This window comes from Mauremys mutica, chromosome 5 (genome assembly GCF_020497125.1).
Source record: "Mauremys mutica isolate MM-2020 ecotype Southern chromosome 5, ASM2049712v1, whole genome shotgun sequence".
Classification (NCBI taxonomy): Eukaryota; Metazoa; Chordata; order Testudines; family Geoemydidae; genus Mauremys; species Mauremys mutica.
The window spans coordinates 70,906,814-70,927,031 of record NC_059076.1 but is presented as its reverse complement, the minus strand read 5'-3'; the positions used below and the strand labels follow the sequence as shown (position 1 = coordinate 70,927,031).

Below are 20,218 nucleotides of genomic sequence, written 5' to 3'. Positions count from 1 at the left end.
TCTAGGGCTCCAATCTGCTTGTAGCATTTTGTTGCTGAATATTTAGCAGAAAGATCTAGCTCAGAGTTTCTCAAACTGGGGGTTGTGATCCCTCCAGGGGTCATGAGGTTATTACATGGGGGGTTGTGAGCTGTCAGCCTCTACCCCCAAACCCCACTTCACCTCCAGCATTTATAATAGTGTTAAATATAAAAAGTGTTTTAATTTATAAAGGGGGGGTCACACTCAGAGGCTTGAAAGGGGTGAAAGGGGTCTCCAATATAAAACTTTGAGAACCACTAATCTAGCTAATATCACAATGCTGAACTGTTTCCAATAACTTTCCCAGATGCTGACTGCCCCAACTGTCCCCTACACAGTTCCTAAAACTGCCAGCTTTTCTCGTGGATGACCTCTTCCATGCAATCGTGTCTTCAGTATAACAATCTGTGGTACCTTGAGATAATAAAAAATGTAATATAAAGGCCATAACGATACTATACAGAGTGCATTATTCAGTCTTGCATTTAATTCAGTGTAGATCTAGATCTGTAATAAAAGGTGCTTGTGTTGGTTGTAAAAATTAATGTTGAAATATAATATCTAGGGCTCAGAGGAGCAAAGTGAAGGAGACAGGCTGAGCAGAAATCAATGTCTGAAGGCCACCCAATACAGTTATACTACAAGCCCCTTAATCACTATTGCAAAGATATTGGCAATACTGCTGTACTCTTGCAATCTTGTGGTGTCTGTCTTAGAGCCTTTGCTCCTGGAGGCATAGGATTATGTGAGAGCCTGTTTTTCATTTTTTTTTTAAAGTAAGTTTCTGGCCCACATGGTTGTGTAGAAAAAGCTTGGAAACATGAACCAAGTGCATCCTAGAGGTTCAGAAACCAAAAGGTAAAGAAAAAAGAACCCAACATGTTTTGTTTTTTTAAATCTCATGATTTTTAAAATTTATGATTTTTGAATGCTGGGGTTGGCAATACTGAAATAGTGAGCATATTAATAGCTGGACATTTGTCACCTGCATTATTGTTAACTATGGTATCTGCCATTCTAAATATAGGGGTTCTCAGAAATACTGCAGTAAGATCAACACTTGAAACATGGCACACATTCTGGGCCCTTTCAGCATTTAGGAAATGAAAAGGGGGGCGGAAGTTGGCCATAGAATGTACTCATACATTTTACATTTTAAACAGACCCGTCTATTTATTGTACAAGAGTACAGTATGTGCCTTTTTCAACCAAAGAACTCTGCATCACGTAACACACTTTTAATCTTCCATTGCAACGTACACAATCCTACAGCACAGATCAGTTCAGCTAGAGAAGCTACATAAACTATTTATTGTCACTCCTGATTATACTGTTCTTAAGCATTTTTACATACAGTAAGAACAGTGGCAGTGGTTCTGGTGCTGTAATATTTAATTACTTCAGCCTGTTTCAGTACAACTAATAGCAAGCAAACATCTGAAGTAAAACAATGATAGCTTAGGAGACATTACATTTCATTTACAAATGCATAAAACAATAGACCGGATAATGGCATGCATGGAATACAAGCAAGGCTTAGAAATACATTATGAGGTTCAGTTTGATGTAATGTCTGCACTATACCACAGAATTCCCTATGCAGAAAAATTGGCTACATGATAGGAGTTGCTCCATATAACAACACCTTCTGGCCTAACATTATGCTGTTTTATGTTGTATTTTGTACAAATGTACACTTGCCTTATTACAAGAATTTACAGGCTGAAAGCAACTTTGTAGCCATTGCCAAATGCTAGCACTCCTTTGTTTTAATTCATACCATTTTTTTTTCTTTTGCCCATTTTATCTGAACCCAGATCAGTAGTTCCAAACATATAATCATACAGACAAGTGGGTTTGTATTTAATGTCTCTACATTTTAAGCTATGTAGTAGGTGTTTGTGTCTGTGTCTCCTCGACTTTTTACACACACTGGGGTGGGAGGTGAAGGTTACATTTTTTTTTTACCAAAATGTCTGTGCATCGATGTCTTTTTTTGTGTTTGTTACAAAGGTTCTTCAGCATGATTCTTACTAGAAGAGTTCCCTTGGGATTTGTAGTCCAGTGTCTACTGCTTTACTGTAGCAATGATCTACATGTTACACAGTCATTTTTTGGTTCAACAGGAATCAGATTATTCATTTTCATTAGTGTTCAGTATAGGAACATATGCAGTATCTTGGGCATTTTATTTTAAAAGTTAAAGAGCTATGTTTAAGGAATGCAGGAAGTCCAAGGACACAATTTGCTGTGAATGTCAAGCTAGAATCTTAAGCAGATCAAGTTAGGGTCTCTTCCTGAACACATGAAGTAAATGGTAGTTTTCACATTGACTTCAATGGGAGCAAGACTGGAAACTGATGATCTAATTTTCAATCCTACAACCCCCATTGACTGAAAATGCAGGCTAATAAAACTACAGATTTATTTGAGAGAGGATGATACAATATTCTATTTCTTCTGTTCCATTACTCATTGGGGAAAAAAGTCAAACACCTGATCCTAAATTAAATGACACACAGCAATACACTCTAAACTTTCAGTCAGATCCTAGCTGGTATAAAATGGCATAGTTCCATTGATTTCAATGTAACCATGTCAGTTTACACCAGCTGAGGATCTGGTAGTCTATGTTTATACTTTTACATTTAGACACCTGAAAGTTTCATTTTTCATGGACTAAATAATGAAACAAACTGGTTCAGATAATTAAAAATAAACTGGAGGTCCAAAATTTTTTCCAGAACTGAAATGTATATTTTTTCCTTGTAAAATATTTTGGTAAAATTTTAGTATACATATATATTTCACTTTTACCCACCTGTGTTTCTCCTAGATTTAGACAAGACCAGCAGCAGAACAAACAAGAGTTTCAAACAACACTACTACTGCCTGGCTCAGACCATTGAGCACTAAAAGGAATGCCTGTCCTTCGTAGATTTCCAACCCATTTTGTAAATTGAAGAGGGTCAGATGGCTTTGGATGAGCACTGGAACTTTTGGCTGCTCATCCAAACCACACTGAAACCTTTGTCAGTTCTTCCATAACTGGGTGTCTAGTGGTTATATATCAGCTGAAACACTGAACCTTTTCCTCACGGGAACACCCCACAAGCACAAGAAGCATATTAACAAAATGCACATTTTGCAGCATTTCTTCTTTTGCAATTCAGAATTTTAATTTGGTTAGTGAGTGACCAAAAAGCCTCAAATCCAACCTTGGAGTATCAGTAACAGATTAAGGGATAAAGTTACATTATCCCCTGTTATTAATATTGGGTCTTCAGTAAAAATACTTATACAAGTTCCTTCCACATTACTAAAATGAAGCTATACGTTTGTTTCTTATTTGTTTAAATAGCTTCCACCACCAAATTTTATAGAACTTTATACTGGATTTTAATTCTTGTAAAACATTACTTACAACACCAAACTGTTATTGTACACCTTTTCAACTACATTCATTATAACCCAATACAGAACATCTTCTGCTCATATACATCGCCAGACATTTCTGGCAGTATCTGAAACTGACTAAGAATTATGGGTATTCTTAAATCCAGAGTTAACCTACAAATTCTGGACTTGCAAATTACACATAGAAGATTGTATTTCCACTTAGGCTGCTGAGACATTCACTCTTTTTTGTGTATCGTATATGTAGGAGAGTACATTTTCTATAGCAGTATGAAATAAAAATTAATAATTTGTATTTGTCTAGTTAGTAGCCTAGTCATTTTTTAAGTAGTGCTGGTACTAATCAAAAGATTACTGAAAAAAAATCAAAGTTAAATATTGTGAACTGCACAAGATCTAAAATATAGGGTCTGTCCACAGCACATTATACTAAGTCAACACATAATAGATTAAAAGCTGCGAATTCAAAGACTTCGTTTAGAAATTTAAAGTTTCTGACATCATCTTCCACCACTCCATCAACTCTTCTTTCTCTTCTTCTTTTCTTTCAGACAATGACTCCAGCTCAAAATCAACCTAGGTCAGAGAAACAATCCAAAAGGTGACTTTTTAAACACACGCTGCAGGGAATGTAGGGCAGGGAAGGGAAGTCCATGTTTGGATTAATTAACTGAAAGGAATTATAGGAGAACAAATATTTATTGGGGGAAGTTCCCTCATTTTAGGCTGGGTTTTTCAAAAGAGCCTAAAGGAGTTAGGTGCCCAACTTTTATTGAAATTCAATGACAGCTGGGCACCAAACTCCTTTAGCATGCAATGATATGAATTACCATGGTGGCTTTGCCCACCACCTACCACTACAGGGAGAAAAACACCAAGATCAGAATTCAGGTAGTTGTCTGCTGCATGGCAGAGCAGCACATATGCTACCTTATGCCACCACAGAGTTCCTTCTCACATACACCACATTATTTTAGGTATGTAATAGGTTGACTCGCCCACTGAGGACTGGAGCTAGCCAAGACTGATTACAAAAGCAGACACCTGGGAGAGAGTAGGTGATTGCCCTAAAAAGAGCAGCAGGAGGAAGTAATAAAGTCTTGAAAACTGTAGAGACTGCAGTGAGTGTGACAGGCTTCTGTAGGGAAGACCTTGAGAGTGCTATGGTAGCTCCTATTAGAGTGAGAGAATGGTTTGGGCCTAGAAGCCAGACCAGAAGGCTGAATTTTAGCCAGGTGAAGCCTGAGAGTACTGGGCCCAGCTCTTACTAGACACCCTGACTGGGAGAAGGATGTGGGGCCCAGGAAGCCAGAGAAAGCAAAGCTCCTGCCAAATACAGCCTAAAAGACTTTGAATTGGAGTTAGATCTCTGAAGAAGGGCTGGGGTATCTCTACCTATAGGAGGCTGACTAGACTCAGGTTGGGGCTGGAGGGGAATGTTTTAATTACGTATCAACTGTGAGTTATTAAGGGGTCCTGAAAAGGGGGAGGGGCATTGGTAGCAAGAAACCTTGGGCCATGAGAGGACACTCAGTAAACAGCAACCCTGCTACAATGTGCTGTAGTATGTCCTAATAAATGGTGTCATATTAGGTTGACTCACTGTTTATTGTCTACCAGAAATAATTTTAAAGAGAGGCTCTGATCGAAAATCTTCCCTGATGCATCTTCTACAGAGTTACATAGGTTTGTCCTACTTTAGTTTTTAAAGGGAAAATTTACCTTTGTGCAGAGGGTCAAACCAAAACCCATACATTACTTAAGTCCCACTGAAGGGCCAAATAAACCCAAAAGTAGGACTTAAGTGGTGTAAGTGTTCTAGTGCTGGCCCTCTGCATAGAGGTTAAGGAGATTTTCACCTTAACTGAATATTCAGTTGCCAAAAGAACATAAGAATGGCCATACTAGGTCAGACCAAAAGTCCATCCAGCCCAGTATCCTGTCTATTGACAGTGGCCAATGCCAGGTGCCCCCGAGGGAGTGAACCTAACAGATAATCTAATAATAAACATCAAATCTAAACTAACATGCCAATGTCCATCTGTGTGTGTGTGTAATTTTTACCCAGCTATGTGTTTCCTGCTTGGAGGCAAGACCAGTAGCAAAAGAAATGAGACACCTTTAAACAACACTGCTCTTGCTTGGTGGAAGCCAACAAGCATTAGAAAGAAAGAGTGTGTAGTCTGACTAGATATCAAACCCATTTTCTAAACTGATGAGGTTTGAGTATATAGAGAGTTATGAATGAAAATCAGCTAGGGTTTTGCTTTAGACTTAAGTTTTTTATGAACTATATGAATATACATAATATAAATAACAATACTTCACTATTCTTTTTACATAAGGAAAGACAAACCAACCAATGAGGAAGAACTTACCCCAATGGCAGGGCTAAAGGGAACAGCCACTTTTTTAGTTATTGCTAGATAGCCTGGTGCTGAGGCTGTAAGTTTGTAGTTTCCTGGTGTAAGCAATCTCCAGTAATCACCATCATTGGCTGAAAAAAAAGAAAAACATTGAATCTGAAGAAATGAAACACATTATCCCAGGCTAAAAAAGATGGGCTGTAAATGCCATTACAATATAATCCCAGAAATACCAGCCTGGATTTCAATATCCAGGCAATTATGCAATGATGAGAGCCAATTTTTATTTATAAAAAGTAGTTTTCAACAAATATAAATCACCCTTCACTACTGATACAGCTCTTGTGGAAATAGGTAATCTGAGAACTGTCACCCTGTAATAAGGAATCTCTTTAGGTATATAGTATCTTTTTAATGTATATAGTTTGCCACCCATCAACATGTGTGAGAGTTAAGGACATAAATCCCCATCCATCAAGATTAGAATACTAGAGATTATATAGCCAGGTGAGAGAAGCATCATTTTTCTCAGGCTGACCAATAAGTGAAGGGAGGGACCAGAGTATTCTATGTAATCTTTCCTTACAGTGAACCAATGAAGGAAAAAATAAAAAAGCACAATCCCAAAGCTGCACAGTAGGACTAACCGTTTACTCCATTACACCAGTTTTACACCAATGGGTGGATAATGAGGCCCACTGGGCATTGTTTATAGTGTAGTACTTCAGAGTTTACAAAAGTCACTTTGACAAGAATTCTCCATCCCTTCATACTACACAGAGTTTAGAAGAACCTTTGGAAGGGAACTCAACAATGCCACTTGAAATCACTGCCATTTTCCTAAATGCTTGCTGAGCAATTCTGCAACTACACCAGCACTGTTTTAAAAAACTTCCATGCCTAGAGGGGAATATTATAGAATTGTTCATAAATAAAATGGACAGTGTCAGTATAATCAGAGTTGGTGAAAGTTCTATTCAGAAAGCTTCAGGAGGCATCAAACTAAAGTGCTCTCCAGTTTTTTTCTTTAAAAAGACAGATTCTGTGAAAAAATATGATCTATTACATTAGCTGGCACTGTAACAAGACTGTATGTTAAAACATACACAAAGGAGCAGAATTAAGGTTCACCATTCACTTTTGAGATTTCCTGACTTTTGACCACTTTATTTCTAAACCTTTTGATATTGCATTTTGACCTTTCAACTGGAGGACATACTCCTCTCTCTCTTCCCCCCACCCCAGCTTCTTTCCTTCTCTCAATCCCTATGCAGCTCACTTCTGGTTGGTGGCACTGCTGTCCACTTTGCCTGTAACATGTGGGCACATCACAAAGGGAAATGCTACTCGGACTGGGTGGTAATCCCATGAAATACAATTCAGTGGAATAGTGGGATTCAGTGCCAGGGAAATGACTGTAGCATACAATAGTCCACAAAATATGGGAAATGTATTTATTTAATTAGCACTTTGCACCAAAAAAAAATGCTGTTTAGAATGACAAACAATGAATGTATAGGTAACACTTCACACAGTGTCAATGTGAAACTACCTCTGAATCTATCTCTAGGGTAAGATTCAGCAAAGATGAAAAGGTACAACACTACTAAACAGCATGTTTAGAACAGGAAATGAAAAAGTACACCATCTCACTGAAGCAGCAAGGAGCTTATCTAGGCAGAAAGCAATTACCCAAACTGGAATTTGGCAAGGAGATTAGGGGTTAACACTCCTAATCCTGCAAAAAGTACAATGGGAACTTTAATGATCACAAGGGATTTGGAGCAGAGTTTTAGGTTTCATCCTTGAGCAATGTACTTTTGGAAGTGCTATGTTAAGAACATAGTCTGGACATACACCCAAGTCACTGTGGAACTATCACTGGTGTGTTTGTAGTTCAAATTGATGTATCTAAACAAGTTTTAATCTTGCTAGCTCATATCCCAGAGCAGTGAAGCCACACCAGCTAGCTTGGAGATGTCAGCCTGAGCTACAATTACAGTCTAGACATATTCTCAGAGAGAAAGGTGTCACCTACTGAGTCACCAATAATACTTCATATAGCATGTGGGATTAGGACTAAAAGTATTGGCTCACTGGATCAGACCAGTGATTGTAGTCCAAACCAGTCTCCAACTGCAGCCACTATCATCACCTTCAAAGAAAGGTGCAAGAAATTCTGCAGATAGCAGATATGAAATATCCTACCCACCAGGAAAACTTCTTCCTAACCCCAGGATATCTCCCATCTAAGTACTGATGCAGCCTGAGCACACTTAGCTACTGATCTCTGATTAGATCGGAGATGCTGTGACTCCTGGTTGCATGCTACAGAGGCATAGCAATACATTCTAGCACTCCTCCTTAGTTAATTACCTAAGGTGTGATACCCACCTGATGTAATGTCATGGTTTATTCCCTCCACAGAAATGGTAGCATTTGCAATCGGGTTTCCCTGAAGATCTCTAACAAATCCTTTCACTCCCCGATGTATCTGAAAAAAGCCAGCGATACATGGGAAATTACTTATGCTTTTTTTCTAAAGGAAAAGACAGCTGTTTTAGTCAGTAAAATATCTAAGACTGCATGTTATCCACCCCATAGCTACATGCTGAAAATAAGCAGCAAGGATAATTTCTGAACCTCACACTGGAATATTACAAAGTGATGAGCCAACGGCGTTCAGCTGTTGATATGACTAATTTGTTTTTTGCTGTGCAGCATTCATCACAAATGTGCAGCGAACCATGAAGGGAAGTATGCATTCCCTTGAATCCTTTTGTTATTGAATATTCTCACACTCAATGAAAGGTGTTGGGAGACAGCCTGATAAACATCTTTCCCACAGGCTGTTAAGTTTTCTCAAATATAAGAATTTTTGGTCTGATCCTGCAAGGCGTTAAGAACTTAAGATGAGGTGTGAGCAGCCCTGACTCCCAATGAAACCAGCTCGTTTACATGAAGCAATCAGCCCTTGGAGGACTGAGCCCACAAGATCCAATCCCGCTCCTATTGTAGTTAATGGTAAAACTCACATTAACGTCAGTGGAGCATGAATCCTCATTTGGAGACTGTACCCTGGGTCCTCTGGTATGATGTGGCCATTTTGTGTTGCAATACCATTGGACTGTGGCTCTAAAACCAGCATCACCAGCCAGTATAGGGCATTTAGCAGGCAGAGCTACTACCAGGTGCAACAGGTACAGATGGGGATAGGGTATGCAACTGAGGCTTCTCTACACTCTGTTGATCTTCAGCTGTTGTTTAGGCACCATTAGCAGCTGGTATAATTTAGACAAGAACAGCCTTTAGACCGCTCTAATTTATGACAAAGGATTAGCCTGGCATATAGTACAAGAGAGCAGAAAGGCCATGTACCCTCTACTGGGTAACACTGCACTCTCCTCAGCCATAGCTGAGAATCTGGCCAGTAAGTATCATGTAGGAAAGTCCAGAAGGTGAGTAAAATCCTCTATCAAATGAGAGCAACTGAACTTTGGTGATCTAGCCAACAGTTCAATAGAAGCAGGCAATTAAAGGTGTCATGGTATCTACAGTTCTGAAAATTCCTTGTCAGGCCATATTTTAATTAAAATTAACCCATGTGCAAAGCTGAAGCTTTTTTTAAACAGTTAACTGGGGGATCCTGTAGCAAAAGGGTGAAATTCTGTAGTGCAAATATATTGCCTCTTCATCCCACATAAAACTAACAGGCAAAACTCTGTGATTTATTCATTGCAAATATTTGATCTGGCAAACTTTGGCATTTTTTTCATAAATAAATTATTCAAGAATAAATGTGTCCCATTCTTCAACAGCTGTACTAACAAGCTAATTTTCTCATCATAATCACAGGCATATACTTGTTAACTATAGCATATCAACCAAAAATCAGATCTAGATCCAGATGGGTTTGAATTTTTAACAACCTATTAGTTCTGGGTTTACCCCATGGATGTGTGTGGAGTAATCATAATTACAGCATATAATCAGATTAACATGGATGGCAGTTTCTGTTTAGTTGTATTACTCTACAGAAAACTCTATTGTGACCATTTACCTGCTCAATATAACTGACAAGTGAGTTCTTGTTGTCCTCCCAGTAGCTCTTCAGAGTTTCCTCTGATGGGAATTTTTCACAGCTGAGCTCCACTGTGATTTCAAAGCAGTTGCTGCTGAGGTAATTGAAATCCTGCATTCCTGCAATATCAGCAGAGAGGTATGTTGACACTGTTTGCATTACTCTGAGGTAGGATGTACTGACAGTGTCCAGTGTGGAAAGTGGAACTCTTGGCAAGGAGGGATTTATGAAATGCTATGGGGAATTAGGAGAAATCTGCATTAAACACAATGGGCCAGATTCTCCTCTCCCATTGGTGTAAATCTAGAGCAGTGGTTCTCAACCTGCAGCCCAATCAGCACATGGCTGTGGCCCATGTGACATCCTTGGGCCATATGGGTAGTATATATATTGTGTGTATGCGGCCCACATAACAGAGAGCTGTATACATGGCACACAATGGTAAATAGGTTGAGAACCACTGATCTAGCGTAATTCCACTGAAGTTACTGGAGTTTAAACCAGAATGAGAGAGAGGTGAATCAGACCCAATATACTGTTCTCGGGGGGAGGGGAACGGAGTGCACTAAAAATGCTCATTTCACAGAAAACACTGAATTTCTTGGCAGTCATGACTGCATGTAATGATTGTACCAAATCTGACCGTGCATCTGGCCTGCATATTCCTATGGGACATTTGGCATGGAAAGCCCTTTTTTTTTCTTCCTTAGGAACTAAAAACAATTTCCAGTGTGGTTCAATTATTTCCAGATGAAAAAAGAAACTGACCATTATGTGCACTGTAAGCCTGTGAATGACAGCTAATGACAAGGCAAATAAAACATCACATAAATACTTTGAAAGAGGTATTTATTAGGGCTGGTCAAAATTTTGCTTTTCAGCAAAAAAAAAAAAAAGGCTTTTCATCACAATTTTTAGGGTCTACTTTCCACGGAAAATTTTTTCTATGATTTTCTGCAAACAAACAACCCTCATCCCCAAAATGAAATGTTTTCATTTTCATTGAAATTTTCAGCTGGGGTGGGAGAATGGGGAAAGGGAGGCCTATAATTTCCAATCAGCTAGAGCATTTATTTTTCTTGGTTTGTTTTTGTTTCTTTCAAACTCAGCACCAGAGTAAAAAAAATGGGAAATAGACTTGAAAATGATAAATGAAAAACATTGTTAATGCAACTTTAATTAGGAGAATTTAAAAATGTACAATAGTATTTTTGATTAGCTATGCATTTATATGTTCATCTGCCTGACCTCAATGAGTCATTATATTTACCGAACCAGTTTCTGTGACACCCACTCCACCTTCTCTGCACCACTCATGCAGCACAAAGAGGCGTGGAAGCCAGTTATGTTTCCCCGGATGAGGATTCACCCATTGTGGGGGAGTTCCCAGAAAGCACAGGATTTGTATAGCCAATTCCTATGCCGCCTCCTTGTAGTTTTCAGTGTAGGACAGGAAGAAGCCTGGCTGAAGAACAGTATACCTTGGCAATCCCCATATGGATTATTGTCAAAGGGCAATTACAGTAGTCCCCAGGCTGCTCTAAATTCCCATGACTGGGATCTCAAAACTGGCCTCAGAATCAGGGAACTGCAGTCAGCTTCCTGATGCCATCCTGCCCCTTCATGGTGGGCACAGTAAAGAATCTGGTCCAATACATGCAATGTGCCTGAATTCATGTTACCTTGCAAGCTATAACTTTCAAATTTCATGACTTGTTTGTAGCCTACTTCTATAGCCTCTAATAGCTAGGCAAAACCTTCATTTATTCCAAAGTCCAATTTATCTTCCCATGATTACATTAGAGACCATTTGGACAAAACAGAAAATATCTGCTGTACAATTTCTCTGTTTTTATTGTTTAAAAAATAGGGGGGGGGGAAGGTTGTTTGTTTTTTACCCAAAGCTCTCAGCTGTGGCCCAGGTACTGCAAAGGTACCTGAGCAAATAGACTCGTATAATTCAAAACTCATACACGCATAGGAATTGCCATACTCTACCAGGCTGTGCTAATGAGTTACACAGACTAACTGTGTGTTGTGTGAAAGCCTTTTCTTTCATACAGTTTTGAATCTGCCACTTTTCAACTGAAGTGTCCTCCTTTATTTGTACTGAGGTTGCACCTAAAGGCCCAAGTAAGATTTGAGCTGCTCATGTTATGTGCAGTACAGACAGAAAGAGACAATCCCTGCCCCAGAAAGCTTATGATTGAGAGAGAGAGAGAGAAAGTGGGAGAAAGTATTGTCATCCCTATTTTACAGATGGGGAGCTGACACAGAGAGACTAAATGACTTACAAGGAGAGGCTGAGGGAACTGGGGTTATTTAGTCTGCAAAAGAGAAGAGCGAGGGGGGATTTGATAGCAGCCTTCAACCTCTTGAAGGGGGGTTCCATAGAGAATGGAGCTAGGCTGTTCTCAGTAGTGGCAGATGACAGAACAAGGAGCAATGGTCTCAAGTTGCAGTGGGGAAGGTTTAGGTTGGATGTTAGGAAACACTATTTCTCTAGGAGGGTGGTGAAGCACTGGAATGGGTTACCTAGGGAGGTGGTGGAATCTCCATCCTTAGAGGTTTTTAAGGCCTGGCTTGACAAAGCCCTGACTGGGATGATTTAGTTGGGGTTGGTCCTGCTTTGAGCAGGGGGTTGGACTAGATGACCTCCTGAGGTCCCTTCCAACCCTGATATTCTATGACTTGCCCAAGGTCACACAGGATATCTGTGGCATAGTCAGGAACTGAACCAAGGTCTCCTCAGTCCCAGTCAAGTGCCTTACCCAGGTACACATCTTTCTAGTTACACTTTTAAACAAACTGCCCCTTAACCATTCCCTCCCATTGTCTCTTTCACCATAGCTGACTGATCATTCCATCCCCGTTCCATCCTACTCACCACAGAGAGAGAGAGACACCTAAAAATAAAAAAGTGAATAATAAAAGATCTTTGAGATGGTGCGTACAGTAAGTGATATTCTGGAGAGGAAATGTCCTCTCCTATGCCAGCTGTCCAGCCCCTAGCCATGACCTCTCACCCTCTTGGGAGAGAAGGGATATTAGGAGGGTCTGTGCATGGGGGACAGACTTCACCTTTTACATAGGTGTATATGTTTTATGCTACATATGTATAATGTACACCTTTTACATAATGTATAATGTTTTATCATGCTACATATGCATAATATAATGTACATTATTGGGTCATTACTGGGAATGGCTTTTGATGCTTTGCAAACTTCAGACTATCACTTACAACTTTGATTCACGTCCCTCATTGCTGGTTCAGAGTGGGGATTTTCTAGGGAACCAAGTGAGTTGAATGTCCCTTTGTTCTTTTATTCCACTCCCTTGTAGTTAAGGGAGTTTCACAGGATTTACGTTGGAATAAATGAGTTTAGAATCTGGACAAAATAAATTTTCTTCCATTTTAAAATATAAATATTATGTTGGGGCCAAATCCTCAGAGCTGCTGAGCATCTGCAACTCCCACGTACCTCTGTGTTACTAGTTAATATATGAACTAGTATAATACTTTATTAATATGTATGGGTAGTATATGAAGACAAAGTACATCAGAGCATTCGTTCTTAGGATGGTACAAACTAAAGCTTTGGGGGTGATATGCAGAGCATGAGCATACGACCTGCCTCTTGGTAAAACCCAAAATAAAATGTCCTCAGCTTTGATTCAGCAATAGGCAACATGAAATGTGATTTATGTCAGCAATGAACTGACAAAGTGCCAGGCACGACTTATGCCGTGCCTGAGAATAAAAAGACACTTAAACAATAGACTAATTACAGTATTCACCCACGAAAGCTCATGCTGCAAAACGTCTGTTAGTCTATAAGGTGCCACAGGATTCTTTGTTGCTTTTACTAATTACAGAGCAAGTTAAGCTGCTTTGAGATGCTATTTTTATGCTGATACAAGAATCTGATCAGACTCAGCTGATCAAGTGCCCTTGCAGGGCTACTTGGAGTACAGTATTGTACATATTACAGCATTAAACTGTAATGAGTGAATAACTGCCATAGGAGGCTTATGTTAGGAATGATTTGCTATTATCTCTTGCTCTTGCCTATATTATACTGTATATCTATATTACACAGACAAAAACTACTTTAAGAGAACATTATTAAGATGGCAGAGTCAAGCACTCAAATTTTGGAAATGCCAGAATTAAGGTTCCCTCTGTAAGATTAATTCATCCCCTTTATGTGTATGTATTATGATACAATCTTTAATTGCAAGATCACACATTTTTTCCATAGGGCCACTCCTCATTCAATACACTGAAATGAATCAGGATTTGCAATGAAGGAGATTTGTGTAAGGGACCCCAGACTCCTCCTAACTAGCCTGCTATTTTCATCATTCATCTAATCTCAGTCTCCCCCATCGATTGGCTCCCAGTCTTCATCCCCCGTTTCCTTCCCTGGCTTCCAGTTCCAGTCTCTTTGCCCAGTCAGTCCTACTCTTCCCCCTGGATCCTAGTCCCCTTCCCAATCTCCTTACCCAGGCAGCCCCATCTCTCCCTTGCTTCTGGTTCCCTGCCCTAATATTCCTGACCAGCAAGTCAGTCAGTCTTCCCCAACCCCAACTCCATATACATTTCCCTCTTCCTTCCTCCCTGCACACCCCACCAGTCTCCAGTTTTCACACTCCCTGGTGGATCCTCCCAATCTGTTTTGCCACCTCTGGAAATCTAGTTGTTGTTCCCTCCACATTCAAACCAGGCAGCTTCCTCTTCTATACTTCCTAAACCCAGCAGTGGGGGCATTGTGAGTGTATGACAGACATGTTCCCTACTCTAAGTTCAGGTGCCTGGACCCCGCCCAGCTCACAGTAGCCCAGAGCTGCAATTGCAAAGTCCTGGGCTTCAGCATGTCTAATGTGGATGGAATCATTTGGAATCAGCAGGAGGGCTGCCCTGGAGCTGCAGACCCTGGAATTGCCAGAGAGCTGGGCAGACAATCTGGCAGATAACTAGGCAGGTTTCCAGAGGAACTTAATCAAAATTGAACCCTCTATGCCAAATATTTCAATAAATTGGCAAATTCTGACCAGAGAAGTTTCACTGGAATTTTTCCAACCAGCTCAAGCTTCCATTGACTTAAATGGGAGTTTAGTTTTAACTCAGTTCTTTGCTCCGACAAAAGTCTAATTCATGCCCCTGAGGCCTACGAGTGGAACTATTTCTTTCCCCACATAGTAAAGGGGGTCAACGACCTCTACCACATTGCATCCCATAATGCTTTATGGAAATATGCTTATGAATGTATATATGACATAACCGGAATACGTTTTATGCTACATATGCCACATAACATATCTCTGTAAAGGTTATGATCTACTGAATCTATTAATCCTATTTGTGTGCATGTATCATTTTTGTATTCAAAGTTATGAATATTGGCTGTGTACTTGTTTGATTTTAAGTAACCTTAGTAAGGCATTTGGGAAGCTTCTTAACTTGCAAATTGCTTTCTAAAGTGCCCAGTCAAGAAACACTTAATGGACAATGGATCTTGGAAGGCTCCAATCCACAAAAGAAGTCTACTTGAGGACATTCAAGGTAGCATGTGAACCATGGCTGCTACCGGCAAGTTCTGAGTCATGCATGGACATGTGACTCCAAAACTCCATCTTGGAGCTGGACTTTGCATAGGAGGGAGTCTCCACCCACAAGAGAAAATCTATTTAAACCATTGGAAGACCCCTCCATTTTGTCTTCAGCTGGTTCAAGAGATAGTCTCTCCACCCCCAAAGGATACCTGAAAGAAACTGGAACAAAGGACAGTAACCACAGGGGTGTGAGTGATTGCTAGACCCAAACTAGAAGGAGGCTTGTCTGTAAAAGAGGCTTATTGGAACATCTCTGAGGGTGAGATTTTATCTGTGTTCAGTTTCTTACTGTATTAGGCTTAGGCTTGCGTGTTTTATTTTATTTTACTTGGTAATTCACTTTGTTCTGTCTGTTATTACAAGAAGTAGGATTTAAGTGGTTCCAAGTATTTAACACAATCACTTTTTACTTATTAATTAACCCAGAATATGTATTTATACCGGGGGGGAGGGGCAAACAGCTGTGCATCTCTCTCTATCAGTGTTATAGAGGGCAAACAATTTATGAGTTTACCCTGTGTAAGCTTTATACAGGGTAAAATGGATTTATTTGGGGTTTGGATCCCATTGGGAGTTGGGCATCTGAGTGTTAGAGACAGGAACACTTCTTAAGCTGCTTTCAGTTAAGCCTGCAGCTTGTGGGATGTGGTTCAGACCTGAGTCTGTGTTGTAGCCAGCAAGTGTGTCTGGCACAACCAGGCAGGGTTCTGGAGTCCCAAGCTGGCAGGGAAGGCAGGGGCAGTAGTAGTCTTGACACATCAGTTGGCAGCCCCAAGGGGGTTTCTGTGATCCAGCCCATCACACCTGCCACCTCCATTGGACCCTGCAGAGAGCTCTGATTGAGTCTAACAGACGTTTTGCAGCATGAGCTTTCGTGGGTGAATACCCACTTCTTCAGATACCCACAGAAGTGGGTATTCACCCACGAAAGCTCATGCTGCAAAACGTCTGTTAGTCTATAAGGTGCCACAGGATTCTTTGTTGCTTTTACAGATCCAGACTAACACGGCTACCCCTCTGATACCTGATTGAGTCTGAGGATCCACTGATAGGGAGGAGGCAAGAAATGAGAAACGGATGCAGGAATCTAAGGCCCTGTTTGGGCTCCCATTGAAACTGAGGGCAAAACTTCCATTGTCTACAGTGGCATAGACTAGGGCCCTAAACACCTCCTAGAAGGCACTCTGCACCTTTCAAGATTGGGCCCACAGTGAATAGCGGTCAGCAGTCTGCCATCCCTTACCAGGTATCTTTCTTTTTTTCTCTTAGATCGTCAGTAGTGATAAATTACTCCATACTCCCATAAGCAATAGTGTAACTGTGTTTAGTGGGCATTTTTCTACTGTGCATGTATAAAAATCAATATTTCAATGGTTTATACAGCCATTATTTTTTAACATTTATTCTCTGAATTATCTGTTACAAACCTGGAGATAAAACCTTTTTGTGAAAAAAGACAAATAATTTTTAATTGCTCTCTAACTGTAGAAAATGGCTTAATTGCAGTTGTCTCAGAACTGAATTGCTTAAACATTCTGAGTCTGCTGGGTGTGTAGGGTGAAAGATAACATTTTAACAGGCATCCTGGTCAGATTCCCTTTTCACTTTGTGTATGTTCTGAGCTGAGCACATAAGGAGTTCCATGCTTACCTCCCATTTGCTTCATGGGAGTTTTGCGGCTCCAGTAGTTAAGAAAATATTCCCTAAGGATCCATCTGAGATTCAGCTTGTGTTACACCAGCAATTTTGTTCTATTAATTTGTCACTGAATATCTGATTGATTTTTAAAGTAACCACAATTACTGACCATCCTCAAAAGCAACTGAATCTGTACTGTACCATGAAGTGGCACTGACCTCCAGGAACACTGTACCAAGCACCACCGTTGGTTGTTCCATCTACAAAACTACTGTCGTCATCATTCTTACGACATGGTGGTCTGTTTGGATCAGACATGGCTGGATTAAAAGATGAATAGCCCCGAGCTAAGCTTTGAAAAATCGCATCATCAGGGCAGGAGCTGTATTCATGAGTGCTACCTAGAATAAAAAGTCAGACACATGGATTAGCAGGTTAGTCATACAGACTAGGACTACTGGATTATTAACTCATTAGGGCAGGGACTGTCTCTTTTACTTTTCTGTAAAGTATCCAGAGCACATATAGCAAAATAAAATTAATATTTAATAATAATTCTATTACTTCAAATGTTAATATGATCTGTATTGCTATTTAAAATATTCATATCAATATTAATATTCATTATTTATATACCTGTATTAATATTATTGTTATTAATTTTACAGTACCAAACACCCCCAAATTGTGCTAGGCATTTTACAGACCAAAGAAGCAAAAAAAAGTCTTTCCCTAAAGAGTTTACAATCTACTATTAAATGATATGATGAGTGAGAGTATCAAACAATAGGGAGAAAATGAATTGAAGAAGGACAAGGGTTACAAATAAGATCAGATCGTTATTCGTTTTAAGCCTGTGCACATGTTAGTGGTTGAAGAAATAAAACAATAATACTATGTGCAAACTGGTAAAATGATTCTGCTGCAGAGTGAACCATTTTATAACAGACTACATATTGCTGAGCAGTGCTAGTGAAGGAGAAACTGCAATACAGTTATTTTCACTAACATACACGTCACTTCCATGACTGCATTTATTAAAGTACCAATAGTTAAATCTTGACATCATAAAGAACTCTTTCAGCTAAGAATATCACTAATGTTTGCAAGCCATAAATAAACAGCCTCTGCTTACATGTCAGCTATTGTACATATAACCACTGGTTCATTGTCATGTGGTAATTACCAAATATGTGGACTATACTTCAGACAGATGATGAGGATGACATGGCGAGTTATACAGTGGGGACAGAAAGGGTGAAATCCTGGCTCCACAACAGTTAATGGTAAAAGCCCCATTGACTTCAGCAGAGGCAGGATATCACCCAAGCTGCTTTTGCTTTTATACCATCTAAGTCACTTTGCTTGGGAAGTTCCTAGACTTATGACTCAATATTTAACTACCATTTCTTCACTGACAGGTGTCCAGACCCTCAAAACCCATTCCCCTCTCCCTGATTAGGAAAATCTGGTGTATGACTAAAAAGGATATAATGTAGGGCAATGGTCCCCAAGCTGTGGGGCACGCCCCCTTAAGAATGTTTGGGGAGGTGCACTCTGTAGAGGAGCTGGGGCCAGGCTTCACGGGAGACAGGGAGGGAGTGCCATGTTTCCAACCCCCCCCCCTTCCAGTCCCAGACCAGCTTCGTCCCCACCCTTGCTCCTCCCCTAACCCTGTTCACCCCACAATCCTGCTCTGCCCTGACTAGCTCCAACCCCAGTCTGAGCTCCACTCTGCCCCCAGTCAAGCTATGCCCTCATTCACTCTCCCCAGACCACCTCTGCCCCCCAGTCCCAGTTCCACTCCACCCCACTGCTCAACTCCCAGCCTGGCTCTGCCTTCATTCCCTCTCTGCCCCCAGACCAGCTCCCCCTCTAGATCCAGCTGCCCCCCCATCCCCATTTCTGCCCCCAGCTTCATCTTCAGCCTATGCTCCACGGCTAAGGAAGCCTTGGCTATGCAGTAGTGGGCGGGGCAAGGACAGATTCCATTAATGGTAAGGTGGGGGCACAACTGTAAAAGTTTGCTGATGTAAGGTAACTGTTTCAGGATCTTCTCAATTAATTCATCATTATAGGTTTGCACTAAAATTATAGTGCAAATGGATAAAATTTTCTAAACCTGATTCTCCACTGTGTTATACCAATTATATGCCAAGTAACCCCACTGAAATCAGGCCCTTATAACTGTAGAAAATGTATCTTCAAAAACTAGCGTGAAAGATTACATGTTAACTATCTTTGAACCAATAAATATAATTAATTAATGAATATTCTATTTGAATGGGTCATTACTATACAGTTGCGTGGTATTTCCACTCCACTCCTAGCTGATTAGGCCTCAGCTAGAATATTGTGTCCAGTTCTGGGCAGATTTCAGGAATGATGTGGACAAATTGGAGAAAGTCCAGAAAAGAGCAACAAAAATGATTAAAGGTCTAGAAAACATGACCTATGAGGAAATATTGAAAAAAATGGGTTTGTTTAGTCTAAAGAGGAGCTTGAGGGGGGACATAACAATTTTCAAGTACATAAAAGGTTGTTTTAATGAGGAAGGTGGAAAAAAAAGTGTTCTCGTTAACCTCTGATGATAGGACAAGAAGCAATGGGCTTAAATTGCAGCAAGGGAGGTTTAGGTTGGACATTAGGAAAAACTTCCAGTTAAACACTGGAACAAATTGCCTACGGAGGCTGTGGAATCTCTGTCACTGGGGGGGTTTAAGAGCAGGTTAGACAAACACCTGTCAGGAATGGTCTAGATAATACTTAGTCCTGCCATGAGTGTAGATGACCTATTGAGGTCCCTTCCAGTCCTACACTTCTATGATTTGGAAAGTGAATCTTAGTTAGCAGCCATGGAAGGATAGCATGTCTACATCCTATTTGTGTCTTTCGACATATGAAGCTAAATGTATAATACACACCACTGCGCGTTTCATCATATGGATAGTTTGCAACAAGGTCTCCTCCATGAAGGTTGGCTGAGAGGACAAAGGGAATATCCATAATCCAGTGAATGATACTTTTAGTTTCAGGAGCAAGCTATAACAAAACAGATATTTTCAGCAATTAACCT

General features: G+C 40.2%; 1 protein-coding gene across 2 annotated transcripts in view; it reads right to left on the bottom strand.

Moving 5' to 3' along the window:
* Positions 1–1,925: 1,925 nt before the first annotated feature.
* The window catches only part of CPE (carboxypeptidase E), a 103,526-nt gene continuing 85,233 nt past the window's right edge, over positions 1,926–20,218 (bottom strand). For both annotated transcript variants that reach the window (XM_045019199.1, XM_045019200.1), the window contains exons 4-9: positions 20,067–20,184; positions 17,361–17,543; positions 9,865–10,004; positions 8,199–8,298; positions 5,817–5,935; positions 1,926–4,014 (exon numbers count right to left, since the gene is read on the bottom strand). In XM_045019199.1, coding sequence (XP_044875134.1) covers positions 3,916–4,014; positions 5,817–5,935; positions 8,199–8,298; positions 9,865–10,004; positions 17,361–17,543; positions 20,067–20,184 — 759 coding nt within the window. In that variant the 3' untranslated portion in view covers positions 1,926–3,915. The remainder of the gene's footprint in view (positions 4,015–5,816; positions 5,936–8,198; positions 8,299–9,864; positions 10,005–17,360; positions 17,544–20,066; positions 20,185–20,218) is intronic.